The sequence below is a fragment of the Haliaeetus albicilla genome, chromosome Z, assembly GCF_947461875.1.
Source record: "Haliaeetus albicilla chromosome Z, bHalAlb1.1, whole genome shotgun sequence".
Classification (NCBI taxonomy): domain Eukaryota; kingdom Metazoa; phylum Chordata; class Aves; order Accipitriformes; family Accipitridae; genus Haliaeetus; species Haliaeetus albicilla.
In genome coordinates, this window is record NC_091516.1 from 3,527,925 (window position 1) to 3,552,769 (window position 24,845).

Here is a 24,845-nt window from a genome sequence, read left to right on the forward strand (position 1 = left end):
ATCAGGACAGGTGTATCGCCACTAAGCAGAGCAAATTCTGTTTGAGTCCTTGGCTACTACTGCCATTTCCAAGGGAAAAAAATTACAAGTTACAGCATATGTATTTATTTTAGATTTCTAAAACTAGAAGACACCACTGAACTTGGTGTCCTGCAACAACATGAAATACCACAAGGCACAAGTCTGTGGTCCTTTTCTCCTGCCACCACCAGTTCCTCATAGGACATCACATCACGCAACAGAATTTTAGCAACTTTCTTACTTTATCTGTAATTATGTTTACTTGGTGAACTAAGTGCTTTTGCTTCTTAAGTCCACAAGCTTAAAATATACACAAAAATGGAATTCATTAAAAAGAAGTTATGTGTTACTTACATCATTACAGAAATGTAGTAACTGCAAAAGCAAGCGTTCTGAGCCCTGAAAAAGACAGATTTTGCACGTGAAGATATCTAGTCTTGTAGGATTAGCCACAATGCCATCACAGATCTGCTTCATTAAAATAGCTGATATTACTTAACAAGTTGAGACTGCTATTCTTAAAAAAAAAAACAGCATCCTTCCAATCTTCTCCACCTGCTCCATTGCTTTTGTATCAGTAGAGAATTAAGTTAAATTTGTTTACATAATTTAACTTTTCAGTTACATTGCAATACTTAGTTCTGACTTTGTCCAAGTAACTCCCTGACTCTTGTGTGGTATTTAATCTATGGTAAGAGCTAGTCACTTGAGAACTTCTCTGTGAACAAGCTAACACCAAATTTACCTCTTATTCTACAGCATGAGAATAATATCATTCACCGGGACTTGAAAGCAGAAAATGTCTTCTACACCAGTAACACCTGTGTTAAGGTGGGAGACTTTGGATTCAGCACAATAAGTAAAAGAGATGAAACTTTAAATACTTTCTGTGGCTCTCCTCCCTATGCTGCCCCCGAACTCTTCCGAGATGAAAACTATGTTGGCATTTACGTAGACATCTGGGCACTGGGAATCCTGTTATACTTTATGACGACAGGCATCATGCCATTTCGGGCAGATACAGTGGCCAAACTGAAAAAGTGCATTCTTGAGGGGACATACAGTTTGCCTCCCTGCCTCTCAGAAACTTGCCAGAAACTGATAAAAGGAGTCCTTCAGCCAGTACCAACAGAACGATACTCTGTCAAACTTATTATGAACAGTGAATGGATGCAAGGAATACAGTACCCCAAACCTTTACAGCCGTTTAAACTGGATCCAAAGTATTTATCAGACATCAGTACACTCAAAGAGGAAGAAATTGAAGTGAAAAATATTCTGGAAGAGCTGGGAATCACAGAAGAGCACATTCAAAATAACCGGGGAAGAGATGCGCGCAGCTCAATAACAGGGGTCTACAGAATTGTTTTGCACAAGGTACAGAAGAAAAGGGCACTTGAATGTGTTCCTATCATGTCCCACCCAGACCCCAAAGAACAAGACTTGAGGAGAGGAATCTGTTCTTACAGCGGGATGAAGCACACATCCAAGCTGTGTTCTATTTTATAAACTGCACTGCAGGCTTTATACTTGGCACATTTAACAAAGGGTTTTATTCACTTTCCACAAGTTCTGGTGTTACATTTTTTGTAATTTTTGAATAAACCAAAAATGCCTCATCTCTCCTTTGCATTTCTCAAGTCACCGCAAAGTGCTCAAATAGAGGTCTCATGCATTTGTTTGTTCCTTGCTCCAGAGAAAGAGACATGGTGTAGCCAGTGCAAGAACCCCAGTAAGTGAAACAGGTAAGGGATCATTAGTGGAGGTGATCCTTTAGTAAAGGTCAAATAGTATTGCATTTAACACACTTGGGAGATTCTCAGTACAGGCACTTAACAGCTAACTTCTTGAAAAGTTGTACCTCAGCTTGACTCAGCTTTACCACTGCAAACCAGGACAGTTTATGCAGAGAACTAAATTTAAGCAGAAACCTAAACTTAAGCAGAAACCAGAACATAATCTAAAGAACTGCAAATTCTTCTTTAAGACTTCTTCAGAAAATTTAAACATAATAAAATGTGTATCAGAGCCTGTTTTTTTTTTTTAATTTAAAGAAACAGCAATGCTGTTGTTGACCACAATTCCTAATTTGTCACAGTTCAGAAAAGCAAATTAGGATATGCTGCTTTAACTGTGCATGTGTGGTTGCAATTCCTAGCGCATAACTGGTTGGGCCACCACCTACTAACCTCCGACACCTCCCATTACTCACACCATTCTGATGGTCTAGAACTGCCTGGACTCCAGTTGCACTAAAGAAGGATTTAACTGTACTCCAAAACTCATGTAGTTTTAAATTCTTGCTTTAGCACTAAGTATCATGAACACAACCAGTAACAAAATCTACTTATATATATTGAGCATTACAGGCTTGTACTAACTCCTGCCATACTACTTTGGCAACAAAGGCTGGCACAAAGCCAATTTTGACACTCTTGACCACTGCAAGTTGAAAGTTGGATAGCCTGACAACTCCAATTGTTCTGAGCATCACCAAGATGTAGATACTCAGATTTTCAGCTTTAATTGCTTATTTTATACTTCAATCTTCAACACCATCAGCTCCAATGCAAACGGTGGAAAAGTGCAGTAGCTGTCCTCTGAACAGGCATAGCTGACATGCCTAAGCTAAGAGGTAGAGCCTGTATGATTTTAGTTAAGGCAAGTAAACTAATAACAGGTTTAGAGAGGTACAGCTAGTGCTTTCAAATTTAAGGGTAGGGTGCTTTATCTATTATGGGGACTGATGAGATGATCAGCTGACTCTAAAAGGAGTAATTAATGCAAATGAGCAACAGAATGACTCTGAAAAGCCACCCATAGGAATCTGGACTCAGTGAGGCTCAGGTAAGCACAAAGCAAGAACGAATCCCCCTTCACAGTTTTTCTGAGGGTGATAAAACAATACCATCTTTCCTAAGACAGTAATAAAGATTAATTGTATTCCATAAGTGGGGAATGAATTGCTCCACTATGGAGAGTCTCTGTATGAAAGCATTTAAGTTATCTTAAAACAAAGCCCTGAAATAACAGTTTTGCACCAGCCTAAGCAACCCTTTCTTTCCATTTTCGTAATGGAATGATATTAAGAAGAAAGATCCAGAAGGTCCACACAGCTTGTGAACCCACAACTTTGGGTTTTCACAGGGCCAGTTTCCTCTTTCTTTCCTGTTAAAGAAAAAAAAAAAGCATCCTGAAAACCCAACAAGTCAGCACTACTCCAACAGGTTTCAAATATCTCAAACTTTATTTTAATAAAGGATCAGCCCCACAGACCGTGAGGTCCCTGTGGTTAACTTTGTGCCAGTAGCTCACTTTGTGGCTTGTCCACTGCCAGCAATGGACTTTGTTCAATGGCAATTTGTTTTTCTGGTGTCAAGACAAGTTTCACGAGGGCAACCTAAACCAAAATACTTGCAAACACTATCATCATGCATCATTGCTCCATCATTTTCAGCAGAACAAACAGATTAGTATTCATCAATTTATAATAAACAACTATTTTACCAAGGCTTGACTGTACAAATACAGCAAATTATCAAATCCTAGTGAGTGACAGATAGTACAAACACTTCATTACACACACAAAAAAAATGTAATTTAACAGACATCATTTTTTGCTACTTTATATTAGATAATGTAGCTTTGTAGAATCAGCAAAGAAATAAATTCAAGAAAACTTCATTCTGTACATTAGCTCAACTTAAGTATATATTACAAGCTTACAAGGCTCATGTCATAGTTCATTTCCAATCTGGGCTTTAAAAATCTACCAGAATGGACTCCCCATTAGCATTGTATATCTACTACTTGCAAAATGGTTAGCTTTTAAGCTTGCATGTTGGGAAAGAAAAAAAAAGAAAGAAAAGACCCCACTCCTACAATATTACCAATAGTGAGAAGGACTTCAAAGTACAAAGCCAAATTCAAAGTTAGAAATAGTCTTTCAGAAATGTATTATATAAAAGATTAGTGAGAGGCCAGAGCTCCAGACAAAGTGATCCTCCTCTCTTCCTTCATTTGCCAATTAAGACAGCTCCATAACATCTACAAATTTATTTGAAAATTCTGCTGCCTTAGATACTTCTACTAAACAATCCTAAAAGGAGCCAAATCAATGAATCCACTTCTTTAGAAGAAAAAAACCTACTACCTCCCTTCTTTTTCCTCTTTCTTCCCAGGCTGCTGTGATTTATAATGCAGGTATAAAACACATAATATGGATGTTAGGAGGAATTACGTAGTAACTAACACAGTGGGTCACAGAGTTTCTTGGAAGAAAAGCACCTGTCAGTCTAGCCATTCTTGATACAGTCATTTTGACAGGGGAGAGAGATTCTATTCCAGCAATGAACATTACTTGGTTCTATACCTTTCCCAAAGCAATGGGGTGATGGGAAGTAGACTGGGAGAAGAAAGAGAAGGTGATAAAGGGAAAGAGAAGAAGTGCAGTATTCAGAAGATTGCTTATTGTGAAGGCACTGAGAACCCTAACGTTAAAAGCTTGGACTATTTTGCCACAGACTTGAGTACAAGTAGAAGTTAACAGTACAGGTTTCAAGTCATTTTACATGGAAAGAGCAAGCAGAAGATTCTTTTTTTTTCTATGTACAAAGACCTTGTAATAGACTACAGCTACTGCTCAGCAATTAAAAAAATTCAGACATGTTAAGGAATCCACATAGGCCCTGGCAAGTCCCTCCATCTCCAGTATATTAATGATTTTAGTGTTCTGAAAAATTCTATAAATATCAGCACACTGTATTATGACAAATCTTTTCAAGGAGCTTAAACAGTTTTTCCATGCTTCAGTAAAGTACTATTGTACACTGAAGCTTCAGCACTACTGCAATCCTTTTTCTCTCTCTCTCTCTCACCCTACCCTCACACCTTGTTTCATTCCCCACCTCACAGAGGTATCTTAATGCTCCCCATTGGAAATGGCAACAGTAACGCCTTCAGACTCTGTTGTTGCAGGGATTCTTGGCACTTTCTTAGCAGGGCTTGGGATGTGCTAAGAAGAAGGGAAAAAAACCATTAAATACAGTTTTCTAGTTCACAGACATTCATACTTCATGGCTAGTCCAACTCTCAAACAGCATTCATGCTACACTGGACAGCTGGGTCTTAAGTCAATCATATCAGTCATGCTTCATGCAAACTGATTATGTGAAAAGAGCCAGTTCTTGTTTCATTCTTGAGCAGCTTCATTCTTGTCATGATGAAATGTACTTTTTAAAACCCCATGTTCAATTTTTTGCTTCTGGCTTGTATGTTACATATGTTAACAAAGTATTTAATATAATTTGTTAAATCACCTTCTTTTTTAACATACATGCACATGCTAAGACAAACACATAAACCGTTCCACTATTTATATTAAACTTTAAAACTGAGTGTTCACCTCATGAACAACGCCTGGGTGGACAACTTCGACTCCTGCCTCCAGAGGTCCATCGCCCATCAGTGGGCGCCGGGCGTAAGTTCTCCTGTGTTTCTCATCCACACGCACAAGGTACCATGTTCCCTCGAACAGATCTTCTACCGAACACTGCGGAATATAGTTGGCTGTAAAAAAGCCAGTAACACACTGTTAGTTGGTTCCTGGTAAGAGTTTCATGCAATGCAGGTCTTTGCAGTTTGGATGTAGTAAGACAGAAAAAACAAGTCTGCGCTTTCGTTTCAGCCTCACTGGGCCAATGAACACAAGCTATTCAGAAGTAGAAAAGGTCAGATATTTCCTTCCTTCTAGACCCTATTCATTTGAAGTCAGGTGAATTAAGTGATGAGCATTTTGCTGTAAGACTAGGAATGATTTATATATATGAACTTCTTACCCAAATGATGTGTTTCCTGTCTAATCTTCATGTTTTCAGCAAAGACATCAGGAGCAATACATTTTCTTGAGTCAAGTCTTGTTTTGAGATCAGAAAGGCTGGCAGTTATTTTGTCCAGTGCAGAACCTACAATATAAAACCATCACGTAAGGTAGCACCAGTGCTGAGAACTGCATGCTGACATGTTAACATTTCAAGCTCATTCAACATATTTTGCATTACAGAAGCTAAATTTTTAGTCATTTAAAAATATTCCCAATAACTCAATCAAAACGTTAACAGAGTTTGAAGAGTATTATTTATTTGCCCAAGGAGACACTTTAACATTCCCTGGAGCTGGAACATCTTCAGTTTAGCATTTCTGTCATTCACCACGGCTCTCCAGGTTTACTTATGCTGTTGGGTAGGGTAACAAGGCACGCAGAGGTGAGCTGTGCAAGGGAGTTAAAATTAACATCTCTTCCTTTCACTCACCAGGAGTGGCATCCTGGGTAACTCTGATGGAATACAGCGTAGCAGCAAAACCAGAGCCATATGAGAACACACTGATTCTCTGTCCTGCGAGCTGCTCTGGGGAGTACCTGCAAATCAAGCAACAGTTGTTTAAAGTGAGAATTAAGCCAAGGTGCCAATTTTAAAAAACTATAAAGTGCAGCTAGCTTAGAAAAAGCAGCCAGCAGATTATTTTGACTACAACACACATTTAGCATGCTATGTGCATAAATGACTTTTAAAAACACAGTTTCAAACACTGCTGTTAGGTGGTGAGTTCCAAAGCTGCCTAAGCAAAACAGAGCAAAGAAATGCCCAGAATATGATTATCTAGAAGGGAGCCAGTTTTCATTCTTAAGTGACCTAAAGCCTAAAATGAACAACCACATATTGGAAGGCAAAGTCAGAATAAAGACAAAAGGATCCAAGAGGAATGATTTCATTTAAACTTAACATGATTTTGTAAAAGTCTGTCATTGCAAAAAAAAAAAAAAAAAAATTAAGTACGTACTAATTTAATGTGGCTTTGCTTATTACAGTGAAACAGAGAAGGCATTCTGATTCTCTTTTCCACTGCAGTGGGATTGGTTTTGGGTTTTTTTTTTTTGGGGGGGGGGGGGGGGGGGGGGGCAGGGAGAAGGTTGAGGCTGGGAAATGACACCACCCTATAAAAAAGATCCTACTTTGGAAGGCAGTAAGCAGCTGTTTCAGATCAGCTGCTGACATAGAAATGTTGAATCTGCTTGTCACTTGAACTTATTGTGTGTGCAGAATAATTTTTTAACTTTAGTCTTTCTGCTTAAGGTAATCTAGTAGGAAAAGGTTTGCTAGATGGTGCTTTTACAAAGGCTTTCTGAAACAAAAACCTTTTATGACCTTGCATATAGAAAGCTATGACTTTTTTTTCAATTTTATGCTTACTGGGCTAGAAGAGAGGCAAGGCAACCATAGACTGAAGGGGTATACATATTTCCATTCTGGTTGGATACAAGTAATGAATCTTTGGTTTTCTGATTGAAGATCTCTGCACTAGCTTTCATAAAAGCTTTTTCCACATCTCTGTCAAAATACGTATCTTCAAGTTTTACATCCCTATTAAAAAAAAAAAAAAAAAAAGTAGTTCAGAAACAGTTACTGAAATAGCAGAAAGTAAAAAACACACCTTGGAGGTGCAACAAATTAAGATTACATGGATAAGGAAGACAGCAGCCATTCTCACCTGAAAGGTTCCAGACCACTGAAAACACCATTTGCTGTTTCTGGGTTCTGGTCACTGAGAAAGTCATTCAGCAAGAGTCTAGCCACAGATTTCTGTACCAGTTTACAGTAGGGAGAATGGAAGATCATGAATCCAAAGTCATTCAAGGTGAAACGTCTGTCTGTCCCTTCTGGAAGTGGCAGAAATGTTGTGTTACAACGTACACTTAGTACTCACTTCAACTATGAGAATAAAATAAGAAGGGTGGCAGGATAGCAGTCATCATATCCCATCAGCATACAAGAGACAACCGTAACACTAACTATTGCTGTCAAGTTCATTTAAAACACTGCTGCTACTTCTATTGAAAAATTAGTTTCTTACTGATCTTTTGCACCAACATTTGCCCTTCTAGAAGAAAAAGCTATAAGCTTAACAGAATCCCCGTATTTTTACCCAGCATTTTGACATAATAAATAATCTACCTCATTGAACTATCTAATCTTCAAACCTATGCTTAATATGAATGAAGCAATTATTAAACACATGGGGAAAAAACATCAGTATTGCTACAAAACATTTAAGTATTAACCTCAGTATCTTAAGAGCCTCGGTGGAGCAGGGAATAACACACTTTTAAGCAAAGTATTATACAGAACACCAAAAAAAGCCTGTAGAGACTACTACTTACTGACTATCAGGTACTTAGCCATACCAGAACAGAAATAAAATGTTTCTTATGGGAGAAAGCAAACATTTTAATCGCCTCAGAACACACAAACACAAAGAATGGGACCCATATACTAGTCTTTAGATTGGATGCTAAAACTTGAAAATACATTGTCTGTGTAGTTACACATTCCAGTGTTTGCCAGATCTTGCAATATCATCAGGTGAGGCTACGTACCCTTTTGCCACTGGGCATGGATTTTGTTGCGGTAGACAGTATAGCAGCGATCTAATGCACTGAGGTAGCACTGTATAGATAGTTTGCCATCAACTACAGGATATTCAGAGACCATGTCAGGTTTATAGAAGTCATATGCATGCTGCATGTGGGTTCCACGCAACCCTGATGGAGAGAAATTGACAAAAGTTGAAAATTACTTTATTCAGCTGCTTTGAGCCAATTTGAATGGATCACTTAACACATGTGAGGAAACAAGCAGTATTTGGCCCCAGTGAAGCAGGTTTTCATAGCACTTCGGGCCCTTTAAGGTAAGGTTTCACACAGTTCTCAATCGCTTGTTAAGTACGGTAGGACTGAGCATGACAAACACAAGCAACAAATGATTTTCATTGTTTTGTTTTGCAAGTAAGAGCACTGTGTTATTCAGCTCTAGTCCACTCTGTCAATTTTATTGGAGAATCCCCAAGAAAATAAAACAGATAGGAGCATCTCCAGTTGTTCCTTGCTGCCTCCTGTAACAGGACTTGGCCAAGTTAGCCCAGAGCAACAGGAAATAAAGTGCAATTTCTGACATTAGTGGGAATTAATCCAGCCCTCCAGCACCACACAAAAAACAGGGGAAGGCTTCAGAACGGATCCAGTTATCTGGCTGAATGCCATTTGTTTTCTCACAGGACTAACCTCTCTCAAAAATTAACGGAGCATTTGGACCAATTAGCATAGCAACAGCACCAGCTCCACCTGTTGGCCTGGCATTTCCACTGGCATACACAGCAATGTCTCCAGCAACAACAAGTGCATAGCGTCCTGTGAAAAACACACAGAAGTAATGATGAGAAACAGCCAAGAATCTAGCTCACTTTAATATCCATCAGCAATTTTTAGACTTTGGTTATAGAGGAGATCACCCCAAGATTAAGGGGTTCTTTAGTCCTGACCTTCCCCCTCCCCCATTTCAATTTCCTGGCAGCCACTGAAATTTGCAGGAAAAGGCCAGTGATTATCAGCCATGTTGTTATTTTCTGCACTGTAACTGAACTAGTGGCAAATGCCCAGCAGCCATTTAAGAAAAAAGACCTCAGAAGAGAAAAATAGTTTACCCACTGGGTTTTATATGGTTAAACACGAACACTGTCATTATAAGGCAGACTACTCAAAACCAGAGGATGATGTAACTTTTCAAGAAAACACCCTGAACTTACCATCCCAAGAACTGGACTCAATCCAGTTAATAGCATTAAAAAGAGCAGCAGTGCCTCCATAGCATGCATTGGTGGTGTCGATTCCTTCTACATCCGTATTACCAGATTCTTCAAAAAGTTGCATCAGGACAGTCTTTACAGATTTTGATTTATCAATTATCGTCTCCGTTCCAACTTCTAATCTCCCGATACAATCATAGGAAAGGCTATTCCTCTCCATGAGCTTCTGAACCACAGTCAAGCAGAGAGAATTGATATCTTCCCGGTCAGAGCAGAAGCCCATCTTTGACTGGCCTAGCCCAATGGTGTATTTCCCAGCATCCACACCATCATACTTCTCCAGCTCTGTCTGGTCAACGTACTGAGAGGGAAAATATATTTCCAGTGCAACAATTCCCACATCTTTGGGCCAACAGGATTCAGCATTCACTGGAAGAGACCCAGGCATTGTGGCAGATCTTTAAGAAAAAAAGAAAACCACAAAAACAGCTGATTTATTCACATCCATTTTGAGAGACCTGCTTTCATTTTCTGTAGGTTTCTAGAAAAAGTTAAATTTTAGGTATTATACAAGGTCATTTCCAAAAGGCAAGCCTTTGCCTCTGGGGAGACTTTGGTCTAAGCACACCATAAAGATCATTAGAAGTTTTCTAACATTTTATATTAAGAAGTTTTTTAAGTGAAAATACAAATTTCAGCCCTGGAGATAAAGAGATATAGGTTAAGCCCAAGTTATTTTACTGAAGCAAAACACAGGCCTAACAAGTGGTAAGTGTTTGAGAAGTTAGTCTTAATGTTCATTATTGTACTTCTGCTTATATGCAAAGTCTCAATTTTACACAACCAAGCCAGAAACATCAGATTTATTCTTTTTTAAAATGTTGCCAGCTGACAACTAAAGTTTAAAATTTATCCTTACCAGGAAATCTCTGAGTTAAAACAGGCCAGGACTTTTCAAAATTGTTTTTATTTTTAAACTAAGTAACCAAAGTCTCTCCATTTTGTTTATACTTGCAACAAAGACAGCAGAAATTTTTCTGGTGTGGGGTTGGGTTTTTTTTTTTTTGTATTTTTGGTTGGGTTTTTTGTTTGTTTGTTTGAAGTATACTCTGTTTTGGCATTCTGGAACACTGGAACTCCTAACACCAGGCCTGGAGGAATATTTCACAGGCTGAAATGAAAACACAGGGATTCTCCCTGGTAGACCAAGTTTTCTTATTTTGACCCCTTAACTTTACTGTCACTGCACTCGAGGATATACTACATCCTATTACTTTAACCCTATCCCTATTACCCAGACAGGCAGGATCTTCCTGTACTTTTGCTTACATCCTTCCACAGCACTTGTCCCTTTTGTACCCAGCTGCAAGTACCGTCACACTGACCTTTACCCAACTTCTTCCAGAAAACCACAACGAGCTGTATAAAGGAATAAAGCCTTTCGCTGCAAGAATGACGACTTTACGGGATGCACATTAAGACAAGCGCTAGGAAAACATGAAAAGCGTTTTCTGTTACAGGTACAGTCTTGTGTAAGACCTAAAGAGCGCACGGCTCGCCGTTCATTTTTATTGCCTCTAACGAAGTTCCAACCGAGGTACCTATAACTTATTGAAGTATTTCTCTTGTAGCCTTTATTCGCGTTCGAAAGCGTAAACGGGAGAAAAAGGCCGTTTGCTCACCCCCTCCTGTCCGCTCGCCCACGACCCGTCACCCGCCGGGACCTCTTTTCCCTTAACCCACCCTGTCACGAAGCCCCTCACCTCAGGAGACCGCCGCCCCGCTCCCCCCGCCGAGCCGGCCCTCGCTGAGGGCAGCCCCCCGCCAAACGCCTCAAGGTTACCCGTGACCCGGCCGAGGAGACGAGGAGGAGCCACCGGGGAGGCGTGGGGAGAGCCGAGCCGCGTCCCACCCGCAGCGTGGGCCCACCACAGGGCGAAAGGCCGATCGCCTCCCGCCTCCCCACCTGACAGAAACGCGGCCCCGGCCCTTACACGTTGCGGAATCCCATGGCCGGCTGCCGGCGCGGAGGGCCGCGCATGCGCGCTGCGGCGACAGAGGGACGGGGGGGGAGCCCGTCCGGCTGGGGCAGGCGGGTAGTGCGCAGGCGCGGGGAGCTGGCCCGGCCCCTCCCTCGTCCGGCTGGGGCAGGCGGGTAGTGCGCAGGCGCGGGGAGCTGGCCCAGCCCCTCCCCCGGGGGCGCCGCCCGTCCCTGCCGCGCCCCCGAGGCGGTGACAACGGTGTTGCCGTGGCCACCGTGCACCGCGCTCCACGAAGCTGGTGGGCAGCATTAAGGCTTTGCGCTATTTCGACGCTGTTAGAAGGCGGGTGGCCATCACAGCTTTCCTAAAGCCGCAGCCAGGGAAGGGAAGCGCAGTGGTCCTGAGGCTCCCCAGCAGCTGCGGCAGCAAGCTCACGTCCCCTCTCGGCAGCACAGCGAGCAAGCCACGCATCTCCTGCGGACGCAGGGCAGCGCTGTGATCCAAAGCTTGCTCCAAGAGCTGAGTTTTACCCCAAACCCGCACAGGTCCTGCAAGGGAGGAGGATGCTTTCTGCCTCCCCGTACGAAGGCGGACACGCCACCGACAGCCAGATCCCGAGGTACCAGCTGGGAAAAGGACTTTGGGGTCCAGCTCCCTTTCTGGCACAAAACGCCCCGCTTCCTTCAAAAGGGGACAGACCGCTGCCAGCTCAGCATGGTGTCTGGCAGCCACCCCAAGGGTAAGCCTTGTACCCAGAGCAGAGCTCCGTTCTGCTCCAAGAGCCAGAAAGCTGAAAGTTAAAGGCTGCAGAGACTCTTAGAGGCTTAATTTTATTTAAGTTTTATACTAAAAGGAGCATGCAGCACTTAATGGCCTTGACCTGTGATAGCCATAGAACAACAGTGGCTTCTAACTGGGTGGTGAATTAGCAGCAAACTCGGTATGCCAAAAAGACTTGCATTATTGGCGAGGGCTGCAGAAAACACTCTGCTCTGTGCTTGCTCCTCACAGAACTTTTGAGGTCAAAACTGGCATTTAATGCCTATTACTCGCCGCAGTCCTCTCATCAGAAAACTTTCTGCAGAAGACAGCTAAAGGGAGGCTCTTCCTGTTGTATTCTGACGGCTCGCCAAATACCAAGCTTACCAAATATGCCTAACGTAGTGGCAGTCAGGGCTAGCGGGCTGTACCGCAAGGAAGAATGCTGCTGTATAAGCTTGCTCTGATCGCTGAAAGAAAGGGGACGAACGACATCTTAAGTCAGCCAGTCATTAGAGGAAAAAATTTGTTTACTTGATGCAAAACAAACAGCCTTTTGTCGTCCCAGTCAAATGGCAAGCACCACCCCATCATGGAGTTCTTGCTGAAGACGAAAGCTTTCTCAGAGGTACGATTTCTCAGTCTTTTAAAAGGGGACAGTCTTTTAAAAGACTGAGAACCCCAAATGCTTTAATACGGAGAAATGAGAAACCAGCTTTGCTTTCTGGCCCCTCAGGATCCTTCAGGGAGCGAAGGAGCAGCCTAAACCAGCCGCTACTTTCTGCTGGTGTTGCAACAGACACGTTCTCCCACAGCCACCGCTGGCTTTCATCCCCTTTGTTACGAACTTGGGGATACTCCGTCAGTAATCTGACGTGATTATTTCCTGCCTGAGCTCTGAACTCATACGGACCACTTGACTGGAAGTCGGAAAACCGGCCCCCAGCCCGTTTGCTCCCGGCCGCGCTGCCAGCGCCCGCAGAACGGACCTCGGGCTGCCTCCCGGCACTTAAAAGCAGTGACGGTCCGGCCGCTTCGGCCATGACGTCAGCCAGCCCTCCTCCGTGTGTCCGTCCGTCCCCGTCCCCGTCCCCCCCCCCCCCCGCAGGGCTGGAAGCTTCACAGGTAGCGGGAGAGCGCGTGCAAGGCGCTCGCCGCGCCGCCAGAGGTCACCGCCTCGCGCCGGCGACCCCCGCTCGCCCACCCCCCCCGCCCCCCCCCCTCGAACACCGAACCGCTGACCCGGCGCCTCTAACCCGGTGGTCGGGACCCACCCGCAGCCCCGCGGGACCCATCGCGCCGGGCGGGAGCCTCTCCCCCCTTTCCCCGGACCGGGACGCCGTGAGCAGCGGGTGCCGGGATGCCCGCCCGCACCCCGGCAACAGACGCCTCCACGGGAGAAGGCGACGGCACCGCGGGGGGCAGCACCCGCCTGCCTTTGCCCTGCGCCATGGCGGGGGGACACGGGACGGACACACACGCCCTCCCCGCCTTGGGTGGGCGCCTCTGTCGCGACACTGAGAGGCGGTGAAGGGACGCGCCGCCGCTGTCGGGCTGCTTTGCGGACCCCCGAGGCGGGGGGCAGAGCCGGGCGGAGCCCCACAGCCGCCGCAGCAAACCCAGGCGGGGGGCTCCTCAGCCCCCCCCCCCCCCCCGCTGGGGGGCAGGACGGGAGGCAGCACCCAGGGCCCCCGGCACCGGGGCTGCCCACCGCAGGCACCGAGCCCGTCGGGAGGCGTTTGGGAGCGCCGCGGGCGATGCTCCACGGCGCTGCGGGCAGCGCCCGGCGCGGCGTGCGGGCTAACACCCACGTTGAAGGACACCCAAGCGCGCCCCTTTCTGCTTTTTCTTCTTTTCCCCCCCTCCTTTTTTTTCTTTTTCGCCTTCTCCGCCCCCCCGCCCCTCGCCGCACTGCAGGCGCTACTTCCAACGCCCGTGCATCCGCGGCAAACACCGCTCCCGGCTCCGCCGGCCCATCCCCAAGCCCCGCCGGCGGCTGCGGGGAGGAGAGGCAGGGGCCGCCGCCCGGCCGCCCTCACCTGCCGGAGGCGATGGCTCCCGGTGCCGGTCGCTGACTCCGCGCCCTCGCCGGTTCGCACGCACAGGGCGGGGGGGGGAAACGCGGGTCGCCGGCGCGCGGCGCCTTTAAACAGCCCCGCCGCCGGGGCTCCGGCCCGCGCCCTGAGCGGCGGCTCCTCCCGCCAATCAGAGCTGCCAGGGCCCGGGCCCCGCCCGTCGGCCGGCCCGCAGCTGGCGGAGAAGGCGGGGGGAATGGTGTGAGAAAGTGACGCGGCGTGGCCAGAGGGCGGCGCGCCAATGAGGACGCGGCAGAGGCGGCGGGCGCTCAATGGGAGCCGAGCGCCGCGCGGGGGCAGCCAATGGGAGCGCGCTGCCGACCGCGGGTGAGAGTAGGACGGCTGCCGGTCCCCGGCGAGGCGAGGAGGCGGTTGCCCGGCAACGGGCGGCGGGGCCCGCCCGGCCCCGCCGTCGGGGCGCCCCGGCCTCGGCCCCGGTCCCGGCCCTGGGGTCCCAGCGGCGCCTGGGATGCCGGGACCGGGCGCGGAGGGCCGGGGCCGTTGGGGGCGGCAAGGCCGCGAGGCGCCGGCCGGGGCGGGCAGGGGTGTGCAGGGGCGGCAGGAGGCCCCGGTGCAGGTGACTGGCGTCGGGAAGCGCAGCCCCACGGCCTAGGCCTGTGACATCTGCCTTGCCCGTGAGGACTCCCCGCAGCCCTTCGCCTTGGCGGGCCGGGGCGAGGCGCTCGGGGCGGGCAGGGGGGCTCCGCCAGCGGAATTGCTTCTCGCGGGGTGCGGTGTCCCGTCCCACCTGCCCTGGATCTTCCCGCCACCGTCTCTCCCCAGCTCGTTAAATCCGCATCGTGCCCAGCCATATCTCCTGGCGTTACGGCTGCGTGGCGGATCGACAGTGAGCTAACGTATGGGCTTCCCGTGCAAGCCTTGGTAGCCTTTAGGCCCTGCGATGGTGTATATCCAGCTAACCCATTGCTGTGTGGGTTACTGAGCGTCCCCAGAGGAGTCGTCCCTGCCAGTACGGGGAGTACGAACCTTTGTTGCGGATGGGAAACTGCTCAATAAAAATCGCACGGAAATTTTAGAGCCTGGATAGTTTGGTTGTAAAGCCCCACTCGAGTCCAAGAGTATACTCCCGTAGCAGCCGGTGTCAGGCTCTGAGAGATCTGATTGCTGCAGCGGGCAGAAGACACCTCCTTGCTCACCTCACGCAGCACCAGGGTGTTAAAACCGTGTTGTTTCCACCATCTTAGGGGCTGGTAAAAATAATGCAAAAGAAAGGGAAAAACTGTCATTGAAAGTGTTAACTCCTGTCGTGTAAGTGCAACCTGTTTTGAACTTGTAACCGTTCTGCTATCGTCTTATAAAAACACAGATTTGTCATATAGCTCTTTGTAGTGCAAGGGTTGAGAAATACTACTGAGAAATTGAGAAGTTTTGTTTGCACCTGTTACCCTGCACTCTTCCGATAAGCTTACACCAGCCTGTGTACAAGCCAGTTCCATTTGTAATTCTGAAAAAACGTGTTGACAAAATGCCGACTCAATAACCAATGACATAGTGACATCATGTAGACACACTGTGAATCTTCCATGCCTACAGACCAAACAGACTTCTTGTTAGAAAAGTTGAACTTCTGCTCTGGGAATCTAAAATTTCAATTCATCCTCCTTTTCCCCTCCTACCCCCCCCCCCCCCCCCCCAAAAAAACCCAAAAACCAAAACCAATCCAAAAAAATACCAAAACCAGGACTCTGTCCTTGTTCTAGACTTCAAAATGGGATCCTAGCACCAGACTCTCATTATATGCTTTGGTGGCAAAATGTTTCCTGACATCAGGCTACTTGGATCGTTCTGGCTTTAGAGACGAACAGACGCTCAGGAGGAGATGAAGCAGTCTATCATCTCATCGAATTTGCAGGAGCTCGTGTTAGGGCTGTGAGTGCACACTGAGACCTTGCAGCCCCTTCCCCGCTCCCTGGGGGCTTAGCCACCTGCGCGTGAGGCTGGCTGCGGTACCATGTGCTCACGTAGCCTGGGACGGAGCTGCAGTGAAAAGAGCTGTGACGAGGAGCTGTGAGGAGCCTCCTCGGTGGCCTCTTCACTTGGGAGCTGCGTTCAGACTCGGGGCCTTCCCTGAGCAGTGCTGCGGGTGTATCTACGTCCCTTGCTGATCCTGACCCACTGACTTGACTTCCCAGTTCCACGTCTGACCTGCTCATCGCTATGGACTTGTCCGGAAACCCAGGCTCCTGGCTGGCCCTGCTTGCCATCACTGGCTCTGCTCTGCTTTTTTGTTTGGGCACTGTGAGAGTGTGCCCTTGTCGGCGAGGTCACTGCCCTGCCTGCCTTGTTGTCACATTCAGTTCTTGGCTCACCCACCCTTGCAGAACAACCTGCCCTTCCTGCTGCTTGACAGCTTAAATCTGCTCACCTGTAAGCCTGCACTTACATGGTGGTGGGGTTTTTTTTCTGATAAATGTCCTATTGGCTTTCAAAATGGAAAAGGTAGAACTGGTTTTTGCAACTGTTTTTTTGGTGTGTAGTCAACAATAAACACAGACGTGAATAGCAGTCTTCTTATCTTTATTACATCTTCACAGATCTGATCAAAAAAAGGTGCCAAAATGACTAAGATTAGCCTGGGGAGATAATCCATTATTGCTTTCTTTTCTATGGTGCAAGATGATGAATGATGTCCCATAGTCTTTGCCATTAACTTTCTGTGTTGTAGAAGATAGTCTGACATAGACATGCATGATATCATTGCTATTAATTTAAAATCTCGTGTTTGCAAAAAAAAAACCACCAACAAAACAAAACCCCCACCAAATTAACCACCTATAGCCAATAAAATTATAGCTGTGTTCTCCTATTATGCCAGTACTGAAGTGTATTTAAAGATTACACCCTGCAGATGATAAAACTAAAAGGTAAAATGTGACAGATGGTTGCTGGATTTTCAGAATTTTAAAACTGAGGTTAAGGACACAATGCAGTCCCAGTTTTTTAATAATTGGCTGAAGCTAAATTCAGGGACCGCGTATTTAATCTATGCTGCTAAAAGCAATGTATTTGTCTCTTCAGGATGTTTCTGGATCAAGATGCTAATTTAAATTTACATCAAATCCAGACGTCCTCCTCCTGCAGACTAGTTTGATGACTAATTCTTGCTAGCTTAAGATCTACGGTTTCTTATTAATCAGTACAATTTATTTTATAATTGCTGTCAATAGCATTATTCTTTTTATTCAGCTTTATGAGGCTCCTATCTGCTTTTCCTGTCATTAAATGTATTGCAAGGGAATACTCACCAAAAAATTACTATTATTTCTTCACAAGAAAAGATCTGCCTATACTGCTATTGCAATAGACTACAACTGCTTTATACGAATTTCTCAGAAAGATTGCAGTAATAACATTAAATTTGTTGGTCAATCTTGTTCCAAACCTCTTAGGTAATTAATTATAGTCCTCTAACCAAATTATGCTCCAGACATGTGATTGCCCCTATTTCCAGCCCAGCTTGTGAGAATGCAGGTAATTTTCCTTTCGTGGCTCTAGAGCTTAGCCGATCCGTCCAGTGAGATTTTCAGTCGAGACTGTATTCGGGAATTTGGACTAATGTACCAAAATGAATGCTGCACCTCGGTAACCTTAGAACCAGAAACCTGAGAAAGGAGAGGCCCATTTAATAAAGATGGTATTACCGAAGAAACTCAGCATCATTCAGAATAACCTCAGAGCAGAAACATGCTCAGATGCTGCTAGTGAGAGGACAAACACACTTCCTCTTTCTCCATTAAAATCCAGTCTGTTTTGATAAAAGAGGAGTTTGAATTTGAGTCTCTCTCACCATTTTTCGGCTGTGTAAAAGCAGGTGGGATTTCCTAATCCACTACTATTCTGAAAGAAAAGTGTTTGCTATCTGATGACTCACCTTTATCAAATTTAGGGAGCTTGTTTTTTCTCAACACATTCTTTGCTTCTATTTATCAATTCTTAAGCAACTCTGTGACTTTTTTTCCTAAAGCCTCCTAGAGAGATAAAGACTGTCATATTAGGCTAAGTTAATAACTCTTAAAATAAATGAAACAGCCAGATGATTAAAGCTGTTTCTTAAAACTATTTAAGAGTGAATTTATTGGAATTTTCAAGAATATTAATTACAGGCCTAATTTGGATTTCATTCAATGGGAGCTACATTTCTAAATCACTAAAACACTCACTGGCGTTTTCAGATGCAGCCAACTACATCTTTAGGGGCCTAAACCCACTGAAAAAAGACCTTTAGCCAGCATTTTCAGCGAAAATAAGGTCACGTGCTGTAATAATCTCTTCCACAAAACAAGATGTTGAGATGACTTTACTGAAAAAAGTATTGATTTTATTTTGTTGCCAAGTACAAAATAGCAAAGGTCAAAAATAATGCTCAGGTACAGAGAGTGTGAGGTCACCCAGCTGAAGGTTTGGAAACTGGAAGTTTTTTCTTTTACATATTTGTGTGTCAAGTTTCAGGGATAAATTAAACTGTACCAGACAGTAAATCTTTCAAGTGCTGTTTTGATACTTCATGTACCGATATCAGGGAAGAAAGTTTTCTGATTGATTGAATGACTAGCAGAAGTTATTTCTGATTGAATGACTAGCAGAAGTTATTTCTGATTCAATTCCCAAAAGAATGCACAGGAAACCAAACTTGAATCATAGCTGGCAGCTGGGGGAGGACTTCTGTCATCTCATAATCTCTCCATTTGATCTACTGAATCCAAGAGAACATGATAGGAGATAACACCTATTCTGAAGAACTGGGAGGTGTAAACAAAACTATCAAAGCCTGTCTTTTAAAGTAGGTCCAGTAAATGAAAATATTTCAATAGTATTGGAGCTGCAGATCTGGCTGGGTCTTATTTGTGACATTGTAACTATTCCAGTTATTAAAAGCTATAAAAATGCATTTAGATCACGCTTTGCTGCTTTTATACAGTACGCATAAGAAGAGGAACTGCAGCAGAGTTGCAATTTCAACTACAAAGCAGTAATTGTTGAACGGATAAGGATCTAAGATTTGGGGGCCAGGAAAGCTGACTGTACAAAAAGAGGTCACCCCTAGGAAGCAGGTCCTGCTCTCCAAACCGGGGAGAGAACCGCAGCGGTGCTGCGTTCTCGCAGCCGGCAGAGGAGAGTTCCGCAAGCCAGGGCTGTACGGAGCTTCCCGGCAGCCCATGCCTAAACCAGCGGGGACTCCTTCCCTTTGGTCGGGTGGTTCACAGGAGCCTCAGACATGCCTGTGTCAGCCTGGAAAGTTAGTTGCATGCTCTAATCCTGTGAAACGCTGAGTATCTCTGATAGAACAAGCATGGCAATTAGGGTACACTCCACACTCTAGTCAATATTTAGGGTACACTCTATACCCTTAAAAGGCTGCTGGTTGCATTGATGGAAGAGCTATGAGGAGCTGAGATGCCATCATAAACCCACCTAGAAATCTGTGACTCAAGAGGGAAGTGAGATGTCGGTAAAATCCGGAATCCACAGAAGAACATGAGGAAGAAAATAAATAGAACTGCTGGAAATGGTAAGATACCGATACCGTAGCGTAATGTGTTTCAGCAATTTAGCATTCCTGCTGCTGTGCTGACCTGGGCCCAGGGGGATTGGATTCTGTCTAATACCCATTCGCTATACCCATGTGGTGTCCAGGCAGTGCAGCATCCGAGTGCAAATGACATGGTGGAAAACGTGTGCCATTTCAGCTTGCATCAGCCAGGGTCACATCCCCTGCCTCCCCAGCACGCCGAAGATGGCCTTCGGGAGGAAGAGCTGCTGAGTGTGTGTGTGTGTGTTCAGAGTCCGAGAGAGCAATCCCAGCTCTTGCTCCTGGCAGAAGGCTTCCCACATGTCATTTCAGCAGGCAGAGGATGGAGCTATGCCAATGTACATGGTGTACACAATATTCCCTGGGAAGTGGAAGAAGAGTTGAATGAGTTGCCTCATCCCTGTTAGGAGGCTGTTGGCTCATTAGAGAAGATAATTTTGTTTCTTGTTTCCTCTTATCTGTTTTGGAAGGAGTCAATCTCTTTCATCAGATATGCATCCATGGGAGTATGCTACCTATTCTCTGGTGAGCTTGCTCCAGATATTCATCTTTATTTTATTTAGGGAACCTATCAGCAGCTGCTTCTATCTACTCTGATCTGCTGTGCTTTCTCCCCGTTCACAGTTTGTAGTTAGACTTAAAAATTACAAAACAAATACAAGAGACAACACTGAGGAGCTAATTTAAGTCAAATGCAGTGAATGAAAACAAACAGTAATTAGTAAGGGAAGGGGAGGAAGAACAGAATTATGCTGCTATATTAAGTATTTTGGCTCACTAGGTAAATATTTGAAGTATGCATTCTATAGCACTTACTCTTTTTAAGACCTGTCTTTTCCCTCCTTTCTGCTTTCCCCGTATGCGTCTCTGAGGAAAGGTGCCTTTGACTGAGATGGCTTTGTGGAAATACTAAATTAGTTTGAAGTTTCCAAGGAAGGAGGGAGGGAATTGGAGACTGTGCCACATGGGAGAAGGAAATGCTGTGAAGTAGAAGGGAGGCTATGGAGTGAGCAGCTAGACTGGCATCATTGTTAGTCTTCAAAGAAAGGTCTTGTCAGACACATGCAATCCTCAATGCTAATTACAAGAAATTCAGCAAGGAGGGTAGGAAGGACCCAGCTGAAGGATTTGTATAGGGGATTGAATGAACAAAAGCAATAGAGATTATCTTTATTGCATAGCTTCAGATGCCACACTTTGAGCCCAATGAACAGGCTTGGAACAGCTGAGAGCAGAGATTGTTTGGAACAGGTGAAATGGTTTTGGTCAATTTAAACTGAACTAGTATCTGGAAAGGTATCTGTAAAATTATGTAAGAAGAAAAAAAAAGAGATTAATGACTGGAAAAACAGAAACAAAACAGGCAACGGCACAAAGATGATTGCAGACAAAGAAGAATAAGGACCACAAAACAGACTGGGAAAATGGAGCAATGAGAAGGAGTTGCATACTGGCATGTTACAACAGAAATCACAGGGGAGGTTGCCATGAAAGCAGGGTGGGAGAGAAGAGGATTTAAGTCTACCAATAGATCTAGGAAGTACAGTGAGCACTTGCTATAAGACATTGTTAGGAACACCTTGTCATTTGGCTGGTAATCTGACCAACATCATTCTTGTGTACAGGTGATGTTTTCTGCCAGTGCTTTCCCTAGCACATAGATATTTGAAAAGTCATTTTAATGCTACAATCATCCATCGTTGATAAAGTCTGGTATCTGTTCGCAGTGCCGTATGCCACAGGTATCTTCGTCATGGGGCTTGCTTCATCATGTTACTGTTTCTTTTTAATAATTTTGATTCTTCTCTGCTTTTTACCATGATTTTTTTTCCTGGGAATCTTGTGCTTATTCTTCTTCATCCATTTTTTAACTTTTCTAATCCGTGGGCTCACACAGAACTTTCTGCCTTCTATGTAGAGACTGCCAGAACAAAAATTGGTTGTCAGTTTCAAAGAAAAAATGTAACCCCCCAACTTTTTAAAATTACCATACTTCTCACTCACCTAAGAAGACCACAAAGTTAGAATTGGTTAATCTTAACTTATATTTTATACTATGTCTATTCACTTTTGTCTGGTTGCAGTTATGTAAAAGTTAGGGTCTGAGGTTTACATGATTACACTTGTCTTCCAAAATCTGAAAAAAGCTTTACTACTTCAGTGGGTCTGAATGAAAAGTGCCACAGTGCAAACCAGTACATTTCTATGGCCAATAAATAAGTAGACTTTATTATTATTATTATTATTTTTATTATTATTATTATTATTGTCACAATCATCATGCAAATGTCTAGAAATAAAAAATGTCCAGGATTTCTTTGAAATTTATCAACTTAACCCCAATAGTGTGATATTGTACCAGCCAAAAAAAAAAAAAAAGAAATAGCTTATGTACAAAAGTAAAGCTGATTTAATGAGTTTAGGCAAGGTTTGTAGAGGATCAACAGTTGGAAAAAAACAGAGAAGTCTTGAGGTGCATGAGTCATTCTTCAGTTCTGAAAATAAAGCAAGTGTCAAAGTTAGTGCAGGCTGAATAATAATCAATATTATTACTGAAAAGAAAATTCAATTTTAGCAGTCAGAAGTTTAAATAGCACAAGGAAGGACAGTTCTTAAATCACACACAATCTTGTTTTTCATTGAATTTGTGTTAGCATTCTAAGATTCTACTTGTTTAAATGGCGCCTCACGGATTTTAAATTGACAGTGTCCCTTTCACATTGAACGACCCAAAACATCTCTTACATAATAGCTTCTAGGTGACACAGGCCAGCTGCTTTCTGGATTTCAAACCTCTCCACTCTTCGGAGAATTCCTTTGGGAATTTCATCTGAAAGTTTCGTGCAACAGTTAAAGGCCCCAGGAAACAAAGCTAAAAATAGTAATAAAAACGTTAGAAACAACACAGATATGAAGGGGACAAGTCATAGCTGCACTTCACAGAATCACAGAATGGTTGAGGTTGGAAGGGACCTCTGGAGGTCATCTGGTCCAAACCTGCTGCTCAAGCAGGGCCACCTGGAGCCACTTGTCCAGGACCATGTCCAGACATCTTTTGAATATCTCCAAGGACAGAGACTCCACAACATATCTGGGCAACCTGCTCCAGTGTTTAACCACCCTCACAGCAAAAAAAAGGGTTTTCCTGTGTTCGGACTGAACTTCGCGTGTTTTAATTTGTGCCCATTACCTCTTGTCCTGCCAGTGGACACTACTGCGAAAAGCCTCGCTCCCTCTTTTTCTTTCATTCCCATCAGGTATGGGAATGATGGTTACAACACCCTGATGAGAACTCCCTTGAGCCTTCTCTTCTCCAGGCTAAATAGTCCCAGCTCTCTCAGCCTTTCCTCATAGGCAAGATGCTCCAGTCCATCACCTTTGTGGCCCTTTGGTGGACTCTCTCCAGTAAGTCCATGTCTCTCTTGTACTGGGGAGCCCAGAACCAGACCCAGCACTCCAGATGTGGCCTCACTAGTGCTGAGGAGAGGGGAAGGATCACCTCCCTTGAACCTGTGACTGGTACCCCCTGCTCCCAACCTCTGGTAATGTGGTTAGCATAACTAATGCCATTTTATGAGGCAAGCAGCCATTCTCCATGACCGAGCGAGTCACATATTCATTCTCTTTCCCTCATTATCAGGCCCTAAAGGTCCTGTGAACCAAGTAGATGAATGAAACAGATTTCTTCTTTCCTTTCTTACCGGCCCCTAGCATGTACTGCTGCCTGGCATAATTCCTCCCCAGATGCAGGACTTCGCATTTCCCCTTGTCGAACTTCATGAGATTCCTCTCTGCCCATTTCTACAGCCTGTTGAGGTCTATCTGTAAGGCAGCAAACCCATGTGGTCCATCAGCCACTCCTCCCAGTTTTTTATTGTCTGTAAACTTCCTGAGGGCACATTCTGTCCCATCATCCAGGTCATTAATGAAGATGTTGAACACTACTGGGCCCCACGTTGACCCCTGGGGTACACCACTGCTGTCTTGCTTCCAACTGGACTTTGTGCCACTGATCACAACCCTCTGGACCTGGTCGTTTGGCCAGTTTTCAGTTCACCTCACTATTCATTCATCTAACCTGATGATTAAAAAGCATTAAAAATCATTAAAAGCATGATTTCCCCTTCATAAATCCATACTGACTATTCCTGATGACTGTCTTGTCCTTCAGATATTTGGAAATGCTTTCCAGGAGGGTTTTGTCCATCACCTTTCCAGGGACTGTGGTGAGGTTGACTAGCCTATAGTTCCCTGGATCTTCCTCTTGCTCTTCTTGAAGATAGAAGTGATATTCGCTCTCTTCCAGTCTTCAGGAACCTCTCTCAGTTGCCATGACTGTTCAAAGGTAGTTGACAGTGGCCTCCCAGTGACATGAGGCAGGCTCCTCAGCACTGGTGGGTGGTACATCCCATCTGTCCCATGGCCTTACAAAGGTCCAATGTATTCAAGTGTTCCTGTGGTGGTGGATTTCCTTCCCCCTCTCCAGGTGGATTTACAAACTCAAGAAGGCTCGCTAGGCCTTAGCATAAGTGTAATGAGTCGGGCGGTTAAGCGACCCTTGTCTGTGCCAGGAACTCACACAGCTAAGACAGGGAGATAGGCTGTGCGTCTCAAGGACTCCTGCTGCCCGGTGGAGGCTGGGCGATGGGAGAAGGGATAGCCAGTTCTCATAGCAGCCTACAGCCAGTTCTTTCTCATAACAACCTTGACATATCACAGTCTCTCAGGTTGAGAACCTCAGCCTTATCCATGTAATTTGTCACCGGTTGCCCTGCCTCATTCAGCAGCGGGTTCACATATTCCCGCCTCTTTCTTTTG

General features: G+C 44.9%; 2 protein-coding genes across 10 annotated transcripts in view; one reads left to right on the plus strand and one right to left on the minus strand.

Annotated features, from left to right (window-relative positions):
- Window positions 1–1,640, plus strand: part of NIM1K (NIM1 serine/threonine protein kinase) — a 30,454-nt gene extending 28,814 nt beyond the window's left edge. For all 5 annotated transcript variants that reach the window (XM_069776089.1, XM_069776091.1, XM_069776092.1 and 2 more), the window contains one exon: window positions 781–1,640. In XM_069776089.1, the coding sequence (XP_069632190.1) occupies window positions 781–1,530 (750 nt within the window). In that variant the 3' untranslated portion in view covers window positions 1,531–1,640. The remainder of the gene's footprint in view (window positions 1–780) is intronic.
- HMGCS1 (3-hydroxy-3-methylglutaryl-CoA synthase 1) lies at window positions 1,545–14,595 on the minus strand. Of its 5 annotated transcripts, XM_069776085.1 has the most exons (11): window positions 11,655–11,676; window positions 9,661–10,118; window positions 9,140–9,265; window positions 8,456–8,620; window positions 7,570–7,738; window positions 7,272–7,442; window positions 6,333–6,439; window positions 5,859–5,984; window positions 5,426–5,589; window positions 4,929–5,035; window positions 1,545–3,189 (listed from the first exon to the last, which is right to left on the minus strand). In XM_069776085.1, the coding sequence occupies exons 1-10, from the start codon at window positions 11,669–11,671 to the stop codon at window positions 4,943–4,945; spliced, it is 1,596 nt and encodes a 531-aa protein (XP_069632186.1). In that variant the 5' UTR covers window positions 11,672–11,676; the 3' UTR covers window positions 1,545–3,189; window positions 4,929–4,942. The 5 variants fall into 5 exon arrangements, with proteins under 5 accessions (XP_069632186.1, XP_069632187.1, XP_069632188.1 ...); XM_069776086.1 differs by lacking the exons at window positions 1,545–3,189; window positions 11,655–11,676 and adding an exon at window positions 14,441–14,595 and having other exon boundaries at window positions 3,250–5,035; XM_069776087.1 differs by lacking the exons at window positions 1,545–3,189; window positions 11,655–11,676 and adding an exon at window positions 12,789–12,882 and having other exon boundaries at window positions 3,250–5,035.
- Between the last annotated feature and the right edge of the window lie 10,250 nt (window positions 14,596–24,845).